At 37.9% G+C, this 19,670-nt stretch overlaps 1 protein-coding gene across 8 annotated transcripts in view; it reads right to left on the bottom strand.

The window, feature by feature from the left end:
- The window catches only part of BICC1 (BicC family RNA binding protein 1), a 101,997-nt gene that overhangs the window by 44,336 nt on the left and 37,991 nt on the right, over positions 1 to 19,670 (bottom strand). For all 8 annotated transcript variants that reach the window (XM_080598543.1, XM_080598546.1, XM_080598550.1 and 5 more), the window contains one exon: positions 8,575 to 8,644. In XM_080598543.1, the coding sequence (XP_080454669.1) occupies positions 8,575 to 8,644 (70 nt within the window). The remainder of the gene's footprint in view (positions 1 to 8,574; positions 8,645 to 19,670) is intronic.

Here is a 19,670-nt window from a genome sequence, read left to right as displayed (position 1 = left end):
GTTGTGGAATTCATTTGCTTCTCATACGTACTATTTAAAAATAAAGTTACGAGTTTTAAAAAATTTATAATTTTTTTTTAATAGCTACTTACAGACAAAGTTATCAGCTGGACAACTCCATATCAGAACGAACCTTTTATATGTTTTTAGTGAGGTCAAGAAAAGCTGCACAGGAATTTTGCGGCATGCATAGTCCACAGCAGAGCTGGCATAGGCCAAGCCTGTCGTCATGGGGACCAGCAAGGAAAAGGCATTTAAATGCCAAGATTTTTAAGAAAACCTCTGCTGAACTGGTATGAAGTCATGCCTACATTTTATACCTTGGGAACCAGAACTAAACAGCTTTAAAGACCAATCTGTGACAAAAGGGCAGAGGCATCAATAAAGCAGCAGCCTTGACCTCCCTCTCCAGCAGGAGGATTTGGCACAGGGTGCACCAGGCTGGTGGGCTGAGCTGCCTGGCAGGTAGCTGTGGAGACACAGAGGCACAGTCAGGCATGCAAGAAAGCAAGAGATAAGACCACAACCGTGCTGTTCGGCAGCTGTGAAAACAGTTCTGTCTCCCTCGTTTTGTTTCTGGCTGAAGTGGTTCCTGTTCTTCCCTTGGAAGAGCACTTCCAAGTACTTGAAGAAGGTGCAACCCAGCACAGCTTTATCGTTCTCTGCAACTTCAGGAACAGGGTCACTCTGGGGGTATGGCAATCAAAAAACATCATGCCCATTACTACCATAGGAAGTTGCCTCGAATTGATGCACTAGGACCCTGTTACCACTTACAGATGGGGAAAAACAGGTGGCGCAGCTTCAAAAGGTTTCTTCTAACAACTCTGTTGACCCATGTGCAAGCAGCTGGAGGACTCCCTGCCCGAGAAAACAGGCACCCACCGCATGGAGCCATGCAGCCTGATGGGCAAACCTCATCCACAGCCATCCTCGTGTGTGCAGCACCGATGTGCCTGCGGGCAGGGCCCAGGCTGGGGTACGTTATAGGATCTCTGCAGACCTTGTACAACATGCAGTAGGGCATTTGCCATTTGAACCCAGGCTCACGTTCATCTACACTGGAATCAATGCTGAGACAACAGAAAATTACACCTTGAGCATGAACTGATCCAGAAGTTACCTTTGTTTTTAAGCACTTCAGCATCTAAGCACCTCACAGAGGTTTGGCTGCTTTCTGTTCGTGCAAGATCTGCATCACTTGACTTCTAGTCAGAGACGATAGAGCACATCCTCAAAAGCTCAATAACACCACTGCAGGTCAACAAGGGTCTGACTAAAATAAATTAACGTAAAACAAAGCTCTGAACTAATTACGTGGCTATTCATAGCATAGAATTTAAGGCAGGAAAATGAGTTGATTGCATCCCATGTTCTCCTTCTTGCACTGTCCATTTGTTTTGCTTTGCCTTATTCTGAGAACAGCAGAAACTACAATTATTTTAACCAAAAGCAGCACACAGTGAGATTGAAGTAGTTCAGGAACAAAAGCTGACCAAAACTATGAAAAATTACTGTTATTTTTGCTGCATTAACCAGTCTGAAGTACCCATCTGAAGTATTTGGCAGTCCTGTGATACAGTATCACACCTTCTCTGGTAGGGATGGCTCAGCATATAAGATTCAAATGTGAAATTAAATTCAAAGAATGCATTATTACACTTAGAGAAACAAACTGTGAACTGCTTTTACAGTAAGTTAGTTTTTAAACTTAAAAATAACCTTCACAATCTGATAAATCAGCTATGTAGCTCCATGCTGGCAAGCATATAAGCAATTCCAGCCCATTAAGCTTTGTTTCCCCATTATTCACCATGTCATTTTTATGGAGTTTCAGAGATTATGGAGGGTTACAAGTGAAAAGAATTTTAGAATGGAATGAAATTAAAATTTGTCATGAAATTTCGATAAAGTGCTTACGCACTTAAAGACCATTAACACAGTTTACATGGGCAAACTCTCCAGGAAAGTAGCAGGATCCATTTTTATCTTCAAAGAATTAAGATGGTATCAAGTATAATTAGGAAATCTAGCCTTTGCCAGAACGTGTTTTTACACAACTTGAACTATCTCTGAAATATATAATCAAATTTCTACTGAAAAGAAGTATGCCCTGATGTTGTAGCTCAGGTTCATACACAGCTGTAAATTCACCTTTCCCTCCTCTCATCCTGAGATTTGAATCTTCATTTGCCAAGTAGAACATACATGACAAAGAAAAACTTATTTGAAACATACATATTTTCAGATTGAGGCCATAAACTGTCTAGATCTATGTAAAGTAGTCTGTGAACACTCTTAAACTCACTGCCCATATTCAATGAAGAGAGATGCTTATTTCCCTGTTTACATACACACACACTTTTATTAACTTTCCAGACTAGATTCATATTCTCCATGAAGAACTGGGTAACTCACTACTTGCTGGACAAACAGCTAAGAGGCTCATGCACAGCAAGGCTGGCTTGACATCATCTACTCTTAAGAGAGCAGCAAACTAAGAGATTTTTCCAGTTGTTTTGTGAAATAACGGTTTTCTATACTTAGAACAATAACAAACAAAATGAAGGAATTCATCCTCACCATTCATTTCTAGGAATGCTTTTAGAAGTGTTCTTATGACATTGTACAAAATGTAACAACTATTGACAGGAAAGCACAGGTACGTATTCTACTTTTGTTCTAATTTTGGTTAAAAAGTAAAGCAGATCATAGTACATATGTGCTATGAAAAAGAAAGAGGATCTAACCTCTCTTTAGTCCAGAGTAACAAAGTCATTTAGGGAAAATACAGATGAAAAAGCTACGTTAAGGTTATAAATAACAGTAAGTAGGAATAACATGCACAAATAAAGCCTGAGAATAGGAAAACACTCTAGACTTTAAGAATAAAGCAATCCTAACAGGCATAGCGTGCTCTCTCTGCCTATAGATTTGCACACGCATATATAGCACAGAATTATATATTTAAACTGCAAGGTCAGTGGTGTAGCTGCCAAACTGCAGGAAACAGCCTACAGTTTCCAACATTAGCAGTTAAACAACACAGAAGTAAATAGCCTAAACTATTAGGCAATTTTTAGTTACTTTTATGCTTGTTAGACTACATTCAGACTTGACCAAATTCTTTGGGGAAATTTCAGATTATAGAACTGCACTTTGCAGACATTCCAGACCCTGAAGCACACCAAGCCACCCAGTATTTAAAAAAGATGGGCGTTCTACTTAGTAGCATACACTAGAACCCTTTAGTATTCCAGCATTCTCAGTGATCACTGGAAGTAGGAAAATCTATTTGTTTATCTAATGCTTGCATTTATTATCAAGTAACATCAACACGAGGAACTCCTGCTGTAAGGGTCCCAGACCACTTCTTTATACCACAAACTTTTCACAGTACTCACAGTTTCTCACCTGCTGCCTCATTAGTCTCAGTACGAGATATTATTTGAGGACTATGTCCGTGACACTTCTGTCTGCTACCAGAGCTCAGTACAGAATGGTGGGTTATATAGTTTGTAAAGGAAGGATACAGTTAGTCAGTCCAGTAAGCGGCTCTTCTCCTCTGCACCAGCAGTGAGCTTACCTACCTGCAGCCTAAACTAGGCATTCAAACATCATTTTCAGTGACACAGAAGGTCCCCTCCTCCTCCTCAAGTTTTTATCACCAAACAAGAGCAATCTCTTTTCACAGGACATCACTGTGGTCACCACAGAGGTCCCATACAGTGGCAGAATTAGGTATGGCCAGTGAAGGAGGGAAGGCAATGCTGCATGGCCACCACAGGCCATGTGCAAAAAGGAGCATCAAGAGGGAGCATCACAGTCATCTATAGTAGAGAAGTGACAGATAACACGCAACTTCCAAAATTCCTGCCTAACCTGCACTCCTTTTTCTTCCAAGCAGATCAGACCCACGCTTGTAAGAAAGCACCACCTACAAGCAGGGAACTTGCTACCTGAGAATGAACAGCAGCAGCTGCTTGCCTAACCGCATTTGTGGGATCCTGGGCAGGACTCAGCGTTTGATTCCTTTTTCAATTCACAGGAGTATGACTGTTGCACACACTGGACGAGGTTATGGTGCTGTTTAAGACTCACAAAACTCCTGCAGGATGGTGCTGTATGGGGGTTATCAACTCTCCCACTTTCACTTCACCCTAAAATACTGGGTTTGAACATGACCATTCAATACATTTCATCTGCATTCATAAATACACTGGAAAAAAAACAATGCTGAAGTGTTCTACAGTTTTATGCCATGTGTTTCACTGAAATTTCCATTTGGAAACAGCAGTCTTTCCTTTGTGTGAATTTGCGATTCAGCTCAATCCCAATATCGAAAGCTGAAATGGTCAGGGATGCATTTGTGTATTAAGAAATGAGGTAATCTCTCCATGGAACACGCTTAAATTATGAAGTGCCTGCACGTGCGACACTAAAAACTGGCAAGTAAAATGCTGAACTGCTGATATGCAAGCCAATCCTCCATGTTTGTGTTTTTTTTTTTTTTAATTATTATTATCATTATCAGAGGTTTAGGGACTCATAATTATCCCTGTTCTGTAAGCTCAGTGTAACTTGCATTTCCCTTTACCACCTCTTTTAATCTCTCCAAATTTTCCCTGCTCTAACTCTCTGAATTTATTCCTTCCTAGTGCCACTAAGTTTCCATGAGCTGAAGTGATTTCTTAGGCTGACTGTTGGCCAAGCATTACTGCAGGGCTGCCCATGTTCTCAGCACATGCATGTCCCCCTAACTTCCTTATAGCTGTTGAAAATAAAGGCACACACCTATACAGAGAGGAACAACATCAAAAGGAGGAATGAAAAAAGATGAACACACATGAAATCTCAACTCTTGCATACCCATTCCCTAAAGTTCCAAAGGGCACCTTAAACTGCCCAACACACGCTGCCGAATAATGTGGTCTCCACCTGCTCCCACTGCTTTCATCCATTCCGCCTTACAAGTTCACCCAATCATGCAGCAAAGCAGACCGAGGATACAGTTTGGGTTACAACAGCTAGCAAGTGCACAGAAAAAACTATCCAACTGCAAAAATTCTCCACGGTTAGTTTTAAGCCAACCTGGTCTCCTGTGTGACAATATAAACAGCAGTGGCAGCATAGCATAAAGGGCTAACAGGAGAGCAGGATGAAGAACAGGGCAGGACAGTATTTGGAAAGGGAGAGGGCAAAAGTTTTAGCTCTAACTAAATATGCCCTGCTGTGAACTTTCATACTACTGAATAAATCTTGTAAAGACAAGCATTCCTAGGCAACATTAACCATACCAGAGAAAAAAAAGACACGTTGACAGCAAGAGGGAAAATAGAAAAATTCCTGTTTGTCTGTTTGACCATTATTTCACGGAACTTTGGAAGATCTGAAGCCTCCAGAACATCAGTTGCTGGTACGCCCTGAACACCTCCTCTTGCACCCCCCATGTAAAAGCAGAGGCACACAGCTCAGGTCATGAAATCTGGTTGTTTCAGTCATTGGCAGAGAGGGATCGGGCATTACAGAAGTGTTTCAAGTTGTTCCCCCTCTAAAGCCTTAATGGTATGGAATCTCCTCGTGAACCTGAACAAATGGCTTTCTTAAAGATGCTATTGGAAGACTTATATCTGTTTGTGTTTTCTAAACACACATTTCAAAATAGTTCACCCTCATCACCCGAGCAAGACTGCAACATCTGGTATTCATTAAAGCCAGGAAATTCCTGTTTTGGCTTTTATGAAACTATTGAGAGTTGATAATTGATTTGTGAATTCTAGCCTTTGTAAAGAGCTATTTTTGCAATTTCATATTAAAAAAATTTTTAATTAGCAAATTGTTTAAAATCTGCATATGCTAAGTAGAGACGTTGGCATTTTTCAATTCAAAATTTTTAGAAAACATTTATCAAGTTTGAGTTAAATCCCCATTACAATACTCAGTTATTTCACAACCATTAATTTAAAAGTTGTAGTAAGTATAAAACAAAATAAAGTTTAGCAACTTAGAGGTCACTACTCTGAATGCTTCAGCTTCGTCACAGCAAATTTCTCCTCAAGGGATCAGAAGAAGGTTCAGGGGCTTGTACAGAACATAATCTTCAGATCCTGACTAACCCTTCTGATACACAGCTTGTCTACAAATCTCTATTTATGTGCAGTAATTAGAAAGAAACTATGTATGCTGTCCTTCCTGAAATAGTATCAACATCAAATTAAAAACTGACAACAGCAAGAAGAGCACCACATAAAGCCCTAAACACTTCACAGTAGTCTCGATAACATGACACAAACAGCATGTACAGAGAAGTCTTCCTAATGGTTTTTCCTTTGGGAATCATGATTTTTTGATGTGTGATACTACTGATACTGCAGGCAAACTATATTTTATATTTACTCATACAGCTACACTGTATGAAAAGAAGGTTTAATTTGATTATGATAACATGCAGTATACGACTGGTTGACAATATTGTGCATCAGTAACTGTGTCTCCACCAACTGCTTACCAGGCACTCAATTGCCAGCCAAGGAGATGGGTAAACAGTGTGTGCTCAGAGTTCAAGTCCGCAGCAAGCTGGCCGGTTACTTGTTTCAGACTCCCCTCTCCATCACAAAGTATCATTAAGCAAAGCTAAAGTATGTTAAACACTTGAGAATATTTTCCCCATATAAACAGCTGCTGTGTCCACAAATGGAAAGTTAGAGAACTGCAAACAATTGACACCAAATGTAAACAGAATATATTAACTACACTATATTTCACAAGAAATAGGAACCTTTAGGTTAAAGGATTCTTTGCACACAAACTGTAATTCACTATTTTAGGTGAATATAGTGAACTTCCCTGGGCAAAGCCAGCCAGAGAGTAAAATCTTGACTCAAGAGCCACCCTGCAGTCCATGGACATTTGAAACTTTTTTAATAGTTCAGCATATTACTAAAATGCCTCCTCATTTGCAGCCCATCACTATCTACTATCTAAAGTATATTTTGGCATGAAGACTTTCCAAGATATTCACTCCTATTACAGATGCACTCAATGTGCCCTACTGTATTATGTGTTTCTTCCCCCCCCCCCCAATTTTTAACTTTATCATCTCATATCTTTTAGCTATTTTATTACCCTTGGTCTTCAAATTCATCCCATATATTTACAGAGCTTCATCTACAATCTAGCATTTTCTCTTTGAGATCACTAAAAAAAGTTTAAATTAATTTACATAATGTGCATCTCTAAGTACCAATCCAGCATTCCAGCCAGCCACCTCTCTTAGCTCTGTACACAGATGCTTTTCAGCTTCAGAACTAGGATCATTTAACTTGGAAAGAAAACAAATGCAAGTACTGCTTTATTTCTTCTTTTACTCACTTCAAAAATAAAAAATAAAACCCCACACACTTCTCCTGCCTCAGTTTCCTGAGGAGCTTTAGCTGTGTTTTGATTCATAGCACAGTAGGCAGTAGACCACAGGATTGCACAAAGACCTTGCTACTCTCACCCTCCTATAAACACTAGTTCCACATATGAATATATACATACGATACTTGCATTTTTTTTTTCCAGTCTGAATTCTTCCCCCGTTTTCCCCTCAAGTGTTTTTTTTTTCCTGTACAGGTGGAAAATTTGTACTTCAATAGCATGTGGGAAAGTACCTCAGAGACCAAATCTCATTTTACTCCATGTTATTAATCCTGCACTTTTCTAAAGAGATTATTTTTCTTCTTCTAAGACCTTCTTCACTTACAAAGGTTAGCCCAAATCTCCACTACATTCTAAATAAAACATACAAAGAAATTATTTGAACTCCACCTTTTGGGGTTTTAATATATATCAGCCTGAACAAAAATACATGAAATGTTGAAAAACATACCCAGTTTCATTTTTTCTGCAGCTGAGGAATTAAGTATTACTTTCATTCAGTCACAACCTTTAAGAACAGAACTAGAATGCTTATTTCAGAAAGATCTTCCAAGATGATATAATCGATACATATAAATAGCCTGTACTTCCAAAAGAAGCATAATTTCAAACAGATAATACCAGCCATTAGTAAGGAAACACTCTACTTCAGTTTCATTAAGAAAACAAAGAGGCATACAGACTGTTGCTGTCAGGAACACAAATGGTATATATTGTTCTAACTGGGCTTAACTAACACATCTTTTACTCTATAAAGCAAAACAAAAAAAACAAGAATAACAGAACACCCACTAATATACAATATTATGAGGAAAAAAACTAGCTTTGGCTAGCGTAAAATAAAGAAGCCATTCAGATGGGATGTAGAATTATACAGAAGAAAGCAGGCATGCTAAAGACAATATGTACATCAGTGTTGACAACATATCTGCAGAAGCACAAGTTACTTAAAAATGGATTTGTACATCAGATATCTATACAAAGTTGAGATAAATTCAACAAGAAATTCTCAAAACCAGAAGACTGAAATAAAAAATTTCAGATGCCCACTACTGATAAGGTGATTCTAAAGACAGAATTGCTTGTTCCATGGCTTTACTTCTTTAAGAGTTAATCCCACCCAATAAAAATAAAAAGAATGAAACAAAATACCTTTTTTCGATTTTGCTCCGATCTTCAACTTTGATGGCCAAGCAATCTGTGTATTTGTTTCTTCCATAATCTATTAAAAAAGAAAGCATTTAAGCAAAATTAAGTTTTTATTGCTCTCCTACAAAGCTAAGAGTTCATTTTTGCAAAACAACAAAAAAAGATTTGTTCACTATTTTTAATCTATCAATTATTATTACAAATTCGTGACTTCTGCTAATGATGGTTTTCTTGAGAGGAATTTGTTTGGTGATAGGTGGAGCTGATTTCTGATAATCCAAAAGAAATTTGAAAAGCAAACCAAGAATGCTGCTCCATGTTCATCAATTTCAAAAGGCTACTACTAGCCACAACATGCTCCAGGTCCATCTCAGAGTGAGTTTCAAACCTTTACAGTTCAATAAAAACATTAAGTTATCTTAAGATAGTTTCTAAGTAAAGACCATCAAATTTAAATCAAATTCTTTTGAGTTGCCTTAAGATGCGTCAGTTTGCGTTTAAGGCTTTTCATTGTTGTTGGGTTTTTGTTTTACCTTTACCCGAAAGCAATTTTTCACTGTAAGCCTATCCAGGCCTCAAGAGTTTTACTTCCTGTTTTAGGAGCTCAGATAAGAAATTCAACAGCGTTTAGCACAATACAATGCAACCTATCTGTAAATCTCAAGCTAGTTAACAGGGTAAAAACCATATGCGTGCAAACACGCACTTGGAAAACCATGTACTTATATGGCTCAATGTAGCTTTCTGTTGCTTTCTCCATTTTAGACAGTAAGTCCGCTGGGCAAAGGAACATTCTACTAGAATTTTAAAATGACACAATTACAGTGCATCACTAAACACACTTAGTATAAATATGGAAGATGAATCAAATAACACCAAAGACTTCACACACAAATTGAAATTCAGTTCTAAAAAATGTTGGGCATGTCTACTGAGACTGAAGAACTTGTATTCTATACTGTGATCTCATCAAGAAGTACGATGATCAAATAACTCTCATCATATTTAAGAATAACTGATCATCATGAGTACAAACACAGTATTTCATCATGAACACCTGCAGAAATGAGGAAGATCTGTCCTTATTAGTACATGACAAAATGGTTATAGGATGCCAAGAAAACACATGTACTAAAAACAAATAGCATCCTAGGCTGCATCGAGCACGGCATTTTCCCAGGGTTCTTTTCCTGGCAATAGATAAAGACTGCAATTAGATTCCCTTCACCTCCTTTCCCCCATGCTGAACAAACCCTGCTCTCTCAGCTTCTGCTTGTAAATCCACTGCTCCAGGCCCTTGACCAACCTGGTGACCCTCCACTGGAGTCACTCCTGTTCGTCAGGGTCTTTTTTGGGCTGAGGGGGATGCAACTGGATAAAGGCCTCCGTATGCTGCCATCAGTACACAAACAGATGGGACTAACCAATTCCTAACCAGTTCCCTTGATATGCTGGGTCATGTCATTTTAGATAGCCTATACAAAAATAGTTTTGCCAAGAAGAGGGTAGTAAGTATTAAGAAGGTTATTGAACACACAATGGCAAAAAGTACACAAGTATTCACTGTAAATTTAGTCTGTAAAGTGAAAAAAAATGTAAAATTGGAAGCACTAAAATAATACCTGATTGACCCAAGTAAGAGGTAGGAATAGACAAAAGAGAGCTTTTCAGATGGCAACTCTCAGGGTCTGGTTCCTCCTATATGAAGGATATTTGTTCAACTTCCATGAGAGGGGTAAAAAATTCTCATACAAATGAGAATTACAATACACAAAAAAATGGATACTGTCCAAAAGAGACAACTCATGAAAAGTGGTGGGGGTGAGGGAATTAAACAAAGCAGTACATTTTAGCATTTCTTGTCATGAGCGACAAATGTAAGCAATAATAAAAAAATCTAATTCCAAAATAAATTAGTCACATCCAAGAAGAAAATGACTGCATTGAAAACTCAGCTACAATACCAATAAATTTTCAATAGTAGTGTAAGTCACAACTAAGGCTGACTTCTCTAAAAACTCCTTATTCTTATCTTCTCCATCCAAATCCCCAGTACACCAAAACAATTTCCAGATTAGCACACCATGTGGAAAAACTGAAAGCGTCAGCCAGACTTCATTATACTATATTTTTGGTTTAAGCAAATATTGGATAATAAGTTACAGCTGAAATAAGACGTTTCCAGGAGGATGAAATTCTATCAGCAACATAGACATACTTCTCACAATTTTCCAATCCAGATGTGAAAAAAGTTATTTCAAAGAATTCACTTGTGTCTGATAGAGGGCTTTGGGCCAGGATTATTCTTAGTTGTGCAACAGGCAAATAAATATACAGAAAATAGCAAGGAATTAACTAAAAGGAGAAGGGAGATGCTAAAACAAATAATGGATGCAGGAGTGAGTTTTAAAAGATTCAACATAAAGGGAACCACAAAAGAGGAGAAAAAGAGTAGTGAATGATCATCATTCCAGGCAAGTGTTATGTCCCATCATTACTTCACCCACTCAAAAAAGATTGGAAACTTATGTCTTAAAGAAATTAAGTCCTCCTTGTATCTAATGATTAAAAAAAAAAATGAAAGCCCACGGCTTCAGAGATGCATACATTCTGGAGACATACAAAAGAGATGCCTGATGAGATCTTCAAAGTAAAAGAGGTCTGACTGTCAGTCACTGAGATTTGGCTAACTAATACCTTCAAATTCTTTTAAGAATGCAAGGCTACAATTTACTACATTAGACCAAAAGGAAGGCTCACAATTTGGTCACTATAAAGACAAGTTTATCTCCTGTCTTATGTAGTTACGCAGAAAAATGTCTGGATGCATTTAAATTAAGTGCATTTATTGAAGTATAAGCATGCTCAGAGTACTACTGGCTTTGAACTCTAAACAGTAAACTTCATGATAAATTCCAAGCTGACAGTAATCATCATCATCTTTTCCACATACTTGAAAACCCCATATTACATAGGAAAAAATAAGTTTTCTGCTGCAACGCTCATTTTTTCACCCATTAAAATAACTTCTCTTGCTTGTCAAGGAATTTGAGATCACAAATGCCTAAAAAGGTTTGCCACAAAATAATTTGTTTATATTTTTGAGAAATCACAATTTTCATAGGAACCCTTAGGCAGAGTTTAAGCTGTATATCAAAACTAAAGCACATGTACTACAATAATCAGAAAGCTCAAGAAGTTATATGACGAGGATCAAAATTGCAAAAAGTTGTATTTTGTATACTTCCTAACTCAAGTCACCTACTTGGTTTTTTTTCATTGTCATTGTTGTTTTTTGTTAAATAACAAAAGCCCCACCACTATTTACTGTAACAGCAGGAGGGGTCACAAACCTCTAGAAATCTAGAAGCTGAGTTTGTCCTGTAGCTGTTAAACTTGAAGGTAACAATCTTGAAAACTGCATCACAGTAAAACTCTGCATAGCATAGATCACCACAGCATCAACTTTAACTGTATTTTAACATTCTAACCAAGACAGTTTTAAGTGTAAAAAAAAAGTATTACCCAGGTGTTTTTTTGTTTTTCCCCACAAAACACATTTGGAATCACTCCATAAAAGCCTCAACAGCATGTTGCAATGGAATACTTATTAGTGTAAACTCAGTGTTATGCCACTTACCCTGAAAACTACAGCACTTCTCTCAAACAAGCAAAACAGAACACAGAACTTGCTCCGTAAGTGATTATATATATATACATATAGTACAGATTATATAGTACAAATATTTCAGTTGCAAAACATTTACAGGAAATTCAGTCTAGGGATGAATACATCTGAGTTCCTGACCAGCTAGACTGCTGAAGAGCACCTCTGCCTAGGTTTCCCTTCTTTTCAAATAAAATAAATGGTAGGGTTTGTACTAATTGATACTCTCCCCATCTTGAAGGATCAGCTGACTGAAAGAAGGATCAGGCACATTTGGCAGCAATATTTAATAGCATAATAAATAATCTCAAGGTTCGTCTCCTCAGAATGAAAGAACTCTTAAATAATTATCTCCATTTTCACTTCTCTCAAAAGAAATTGTGGTATTTATGCAGCCAAAATATACAAGTTACTCTCAGTGGAGAATACACAGAAGATGACACAAGATACTGTAAGACACACAAGAAATGGAGCTACTACCTTACCCTAAAATCTGACTCCAGTTGCAGATCACTGAGCCTTCAAGAAAAAAAATCCATCTCAGGCAGCTTTCAGCCTCCTTGCATTCCAGCTACTCTGAATTTATTTAAAAAAATATAGTTTACGCACTTTGGAGGGTTTTTACATTAAAATATAATTTCCTATTGTCTTAAGTTGTAATTTTTGTATAGCTGATTTTGGATGCAATCAGGAATGCCCTGATGCAAAGAAACAATGATCAAGGACTTTGTTAAAACCCCCAAGTATTTTACAAAAAGCAGATAAAAACCAACCTATTGATCAGGCTTTTCCTCATTTAGAAGCAACTCATCAAATGAAAGCAATATTATTTATCATTTGTGTTATGAAGTTATCTTTTTCTGTTTATCTGGCCTTTGGGATTCATGCATCTCAGCCATTTCTGCCTTACTCCTTATTCACACGGAAAGGGAAAAGAGGTAAGAAAAGAACCTGCAAGTTTTTGCACCTGCCAGAGTGGACACTTTTGCAATTGTTTTTCTCAACTTTAGCTCAGCAAACAGCTCATTCAAACTGAAGTGACAAAAGAAACTTCTCAAAACTGCAAGTATAGCTGTCAAAAATATAAGAACACCACCACCACCACCACCGCCAGAAAACAGCCATTCATTTTGTCAGTGGTAAATCCCTCTCTTTCAGCATGGGAAGTTAGTAAGGTTAAACTGAGGAATCTAAGTACAACAGAAAAATATATATGCCTTTTTAACAGTGTACTTAAACAATGAAAATGTTCCAAGTCTTAAAAAGCATAAATTCCATTTTTAGAACACATGCATGTTTGTCTCAATCTATATTTAAGAACATAACTTTTTTCCCCCCTCTTTAAATACACAATAGCAAGTTTTGTAGATACCCTGAATTTTTCATGCTATTAAAAAACATAGAAAGTAATTAAATTGTACACCCACTGGCAGTTCTCATTTGTCCAGATAGCGTTTGTTTCGAACAGATCAGTTCTTGTCTTCAAAGCCTTTTCCTAGTTTGTCTTCGCACATTAGAACCAAACACACACCTAGGCGCAGATCACCAACACCACCAAAACCCCATCTTAGTTTAGATGGTACTTCACCATCCATTGCCTTAGCACAACTGGCAGCTTCTAGCACGATTCTCTTCAGCCCCTAAAATCTTGCACACCTAGCCTCTTGCATCAATGAGAAAGCCACTCTTAACAGGCCCAAAACACAACCAACACTACCTTTGAACAACAAGACTTGGAAGAAGTCAGGTGCTCAAAGCTAAGCCTCTTACTCCCTTGGGCTGGCCCATGGGTCACGGTACCCAGAGGAGGCCTGCACTGCCACAGCAGCCCTCCGGGACACCTGGGTCACCGACAGCAGCACCAAGCGCTAAGGAGTAAACATATAAATTACTGCAACAGTATACCTTGTTTTCAACTGCCAAACAGTGACAGTTACCAGCAAGCACTCGGCATTGCTGCTCGGACTGTTTCAGAGCCCACCACCACACACCACTGCTGGCAGGGAGACAGCAAATCCTGTAACAGGGCCTGGTGACAAACACTCCAAGCTCAACATCCTGAACAAAATATTTTAGCTAAAGAGTAAAGACACCAACATTCCAATAAAATTGAGGATATATTATAAGCATGGATCTAAGATTTCAGTAAGCAGAGATAAGGCAGGCAACAAATCTCCATTTTAATTTGCCACCATGAAACAAAAATCCCTTCCCCAACAAGAACCACCTCCAGCATTCTCAAGGCTAGAGGCAAAGTTACTTCTTGCCAAACAGCTGGAGCAGATAGGTTAGGTAAATTACACAAAATAAAGTTAAACTGAATAACTACAGGTGATCATATCTGTGAAAACAAGAGTTACCGTCTCTGAGGCAAAATAAAATAGAGGTAGGTGAGAAGCAAGGGAGGAAACGGAGCAGTGATTCCTGTAGCTTGCTTTACCCTTCTCAAAGTGACCTGAAATCCCTTTGGGGGAGTGGGGACAGCTCCTTCAGCAGGTTAAATGATGAAAAGAAAAAAACTGTAGGGAAAAATAACGACATCCTTCTAGATCTTGGTTTGGACTTAGAAATTGCCTTTTCATACAGAAAAAAACACACCACCATGTACAGTCAGGACAAGGACTGAACCATGCTCAGAATACCTTTAAAGTCCTTCTTAATGTTACTTCCAATCCTTGGTTCATGTCTCAGAGACCAGCTCTTAGCATAAAATCATCTTGCAGCAAGAAAAAAAGCATGACCAAATAAGATACAATCTTTCCAAGCAGTATGAAGGTAAAATGGAAAAGTTTGAGGTAATGTTAAAGTAGCAAGTCAAGGGAAAGAGCAAACGGGGAAAAAAAAAAGGAAAGTCTAAATCAGAAGAGTAAGACACTGAACCAGGAGACAACATGTAGATGGCTCAGCTGCAAAACAAGTCAAAAAAATATTTGCAAGGGCTGAGTTGTAATTCAAGCAGATATTGGAGACGGACAGAAAATGCACAATAGACTTTACTCATCATATTCCATTAGTATACCTCAGACCAGCAAGTATAAGGATGCCTCTAGAGAATTAGTACTGGCAACAATACCCTGTTGAACTTCAGAGCTAAATAATCTGCAAGTTCAAGATGACTTCCAATCTCCACTTTAACACAACATCAATTAATACCACTTTCTCCACTGACATAAGAAATATAAAGCTCTTGGAGTCAGCAGAAACCCTCAACAGCTACCTATACTACAAAAAAAAAGTATCTCTCTGCATTAGCATGTACTGCCAAAACTACTGCAAAGGAGAAAATCTCATGTACGGGGGTAGGATGAAGATAGGGAAAGAAGATAAACAGTACCATTTACATAAAAGTCGTGATAATAGAAATAAGTGTTTGGTAATCGTGTTTTGGAGCTGAATCTCCATTTTGTTAAACCATGCAATTCTTTATGGATTACCATGATTTGTTAAATTTATTGAGAATAACAAGTACCCAAGGAATCATAAATGACTGCTGAAGGAAAGGTGATTGATAGTTGTTATCCACATATCCACATCCATTTTTAGCATCTGACTTTGGGAAACAGTTTCTCCCCTGAACCTCAAGAAAATTTGTTATATCAAGTTTGCAGAAAACAAAGATGAAAGCTACTGTGCAAGACAGCACAAAAAAATGAAATCCAGGAGCAGCAATAGCAAAAAGGTGGTAACATGAAAATGGCCTTTCAAAATTTGACAAATACATTTTTCCATAAACAAGCAATATTGATGGCATGTGGTGTTACTGTCATAAAAATTAAGATTCTTTATGCAGATCCAAAACACTGTCACACGATTGCTCATTAACACTTGCAGGTGCAGAAAAGCAAGGCAAGCGTTTTGTTGATCATATGGACTTCACCAACCTCCACAGGTAGAAGGGAAGACTCCTGCCATTAACAGCCACCCAGAATCCTCTCAGCACAACTGATCCCTGAACTCCACAGCACATCTTTTTGCTCTTCTCCAGGTACTTTTATTTGCTTAGTTATTCACAGGGAACACATTGTTTAAAGGATAAAATGGAAAATATTTAAGCAGTGAGGTTAAATCACAATGCTGGTTGAGTAACTTTAATGTTAAATAACTGCAGAAGGTTTCTAAGAAGGGTTTTGAATGATAAAGTGTGCTTTAACGACAAAAGGTCTATAAAGTCAGATGCCTTTTTTTTTAAGGATCATAAGACATGTCAAAGCCAGGTTTCTTACAAAAAGGAGACCAAAACATGGTCCAACTTTACGGTCATCCACTACCTGATACAGATTTTTAAACACTTATTTTTCCAAGTGTTATACAAAATATTCTTCAAGATCAAAATTAATTCAGTAGTTAACTGAAAATACTATGAAAGATACTGGAGCAGTCTGATTACATTTATCTTACCAGAAGATAAAGATCATACTAATTTCATGCCTGTTAGTTCTCCTTTATACCTAAAATTACCTCAAATACTTAGTAAAATTGGTTAACCAGAATCAAAGTGACACATAGTACTGTCAATCTTACACTGGCTCAGTCCAGCGTAAACCATAAACATGGATTATAGCTTCCATTGAAATAAATATATATAAGTATGTATTTGTTTATAAGCAGGAGAAGATCTGAGCTGAAGAGTCACAGCAGACAAGCAAAATACTACAAGGGCTGATACTTGTTCTTTTAATGAAGATACGGTGAAACAGCAGTATTTGAGAGGATGACTAATCCCTGAACAAGAGTTTTGGCAGCAAGAACAGAGCAATGGGTGTAGCTGGAACCAGAAGGAATATTATATTTAATGGCTTGTTGGTTTTATTTGTTGGGGGAGGACAAGGATGAGAAGGAAAAAATAAGACAAAAGCAATTGTGTTGTTAACCCAGGAACTGGCAATTCAGCCTCTAAAATTGGTCAGGCCATAGTAAGTATTTAAGATGCCAAAGCCAGAACACATCAAAGGTAGAGGGCACCAATGGTAGAGCACCTGTGTTTGGTGAGGAAATATGGGAGATGTAAGACATGGTGCAAATATATAGCTCTTCTGAAGGGCTGGCCCACATTTTGAGTACAGCAATGAATTCTTAGCCCAAGCTGTGCCCCCATCTCCCCTCCTAAGGTCTACATATGAAATTCAAGATCAGAATTTCCTGCATACATTAGAACTACTGCACACACAAAAAAACACCCACCGCCACTGTACTGTGTGTCTGACTCCATAGCATTCATGTTACTTCTTTGCAGGTAAAAGCAAAGGAGTATTTCTGAACACAAGCACTACTAGATGGCACCAAGGCACCAATAACTTTTAGGCTAAAACAGAATTTAGAGTTCAGTCTGTGCTCTTCTGTAGCAGAGAAAAAATCATCTGCTATTCAGAGTGGCTGCACAGTGAGCATTAAAGCTATAAAACATAAGAAACAAATTTGTACTTAATATAAGTTGTCCTAGATTAGTAGTTTACTTAACTATTTAAAAACACGCAACAAAATCATGCATAGGGAAGACAAGAACTGATCCCTAGTTGTCTAAATTTCTGTGTAGTAAGTAACAGTATGAAAAAAGCCTTCCCATGTACAAGGAGATGAATGCATGCAGCTCTTGTAGGGTGGGGTAAACATATCTGATTTTCTGATTTTATTTTACAACTGTCAGAAACCCAAAACATTTAAAGTCTCTGTGCAACTACTTTGCTAGTCCTTCTCCTGTAACTCTACCTGTATTTGAAAAGGGTTAAATATATATACATAGTCATCTGGGAGACTGTATATGGAATGGATAAGGTTCAATATTGGCAAAAACCAACAACTTCATGATTCCATTACAAGTTATTTATTTCAGCATTGCAGGAATTTGATCTTCACATATGTGTTTTTTGTTAGAAGGATTTAAATTTAAAATTAGCTTCAATAAATGCGAAAGTAATTTATCCAAAAAAGTCAAAATGTTTCATAGTTTTCCAACTAATCCAGATTCAGGTACAAATGCAACAAAAACCATGTCTATTTCCAAATCACATACATCTACAGCTTCATGTCAAACTAAGCAAAACACTAATGTGTTTTCCTTCAACCTCTCATGACTGATAATTTTGTGGTCTGCATGTACAGACTTTGAGACTTCCACTAGCAAGCAAGCAGGATGTTTTAAAGGACTATATCTCAGAACAAATTAAGTCTAAAGAAACTCACCATCTTTGGTACATATTCATAGCTATTTCTAGTGAGAAGAAAACTCTTGATCAGATGCCCTTACCTATAGAGAAACATTTAAGCCTTTTCTTGAATTGACTTCATTGTTTTGTTTACCCTGAATGGAAATATAAGTTCAAGGTGGCAAGTAATGGTTTTATTTTAAATAAATGGCTGAAAATATAGTACAAAGTGTAAAAGGATTATCTAAACATGCAAAAAAGAAGCTAGAAATCAGTGCATCTCTGTGTACAGCGTTAAAGAGTTCCAAACAAGTAACAGGACAAAAAAGGAGAAATTTATCTGAGAAAATTATTTAACATTGAAGCCCCACAGCATGTTCCTGGAACAGCGATAGATAGGTAGCCACCTCTCCTCCCTTCAAAGCAGCAGAACAGGCAGCCCCCTTCCCACAAGAATCAGGAAACCACTGCAGGTTATTCATGGGTATCACTCACTCACCTCCTCTTTCCTCACTATTTCAGAAGAAATACAAGCATTTGAGGACCAAAAATCCTTCGTCTGTATTGTAAGACAGGACTTCTCTTTCAGAGTGAAAAGGATCAAGCATCTCAGAGATTGCAGTGACCAACTGTTCCTTCTCTGTTGCTTTAGAAATCTTGCACAAAAGATGAAGTATAGCAGTGTGGTTGCATAAAATGGGACTTCATCAACTAAAGCCGTGTTTCACTTGGACCTCAGACTGAGTTCCACACAGTGAAACAGTCACTCACTCCATACTAATGGGCATTTTGATCCCTTGTTTCTGAACAAGGAAACTATCCCCTACAAGCTCAGCAGGGACAGTCACTGTTTTAAGGCTTTCACATGCAGTGAGCACTTCAAGAGTTAGGCCCATCAGACAGCATTTTCGTGTTACAGGCTAACTCTCAAGATTGCCCCCCTTATATCAGAAGCAACGAAGAAGCAGCTAAAGCTCATGATTTAAGTCCTTGTACTTACTCCATTCCCTTAACAGAATGATTGCTACACTACAGATGTGATGAACAGTTTTCCACATGAATGAAGACTTCCCACCACTTAGCTCTGCCTGAACTAAGCAAAATAGTAAAGTAAACATTCTCAATTTACCTTTTTAGACCAACTGATCCAACCTAAATAAGCCTCCTCCTTTCCACCGGGTGGGGCTTTACCAAAAGGGAGACAAAACTCTTAATCTCAAGATTTCTTGCAAATGTTGACTACTACTGACTTTCTTTCAACTCTTTCATCCATACCAACATCTCTGAGT

This window comes from Anser brachyrhynchus (genome assembly GCF_964034855.1).
Source record: "Anser brachyrhynchus genome assembly, chromosome: 6".
NCBI classification, from domain to species: domain Eukaryota; kingdom Metazoa; phylum Chordata; class Aves; order Anseriformes; family Anatidae; genus Anser; species Anser brachyrhynchus.
This window is presented reverse-complemented; position numbering and strand designations above follow the sequence as displayed.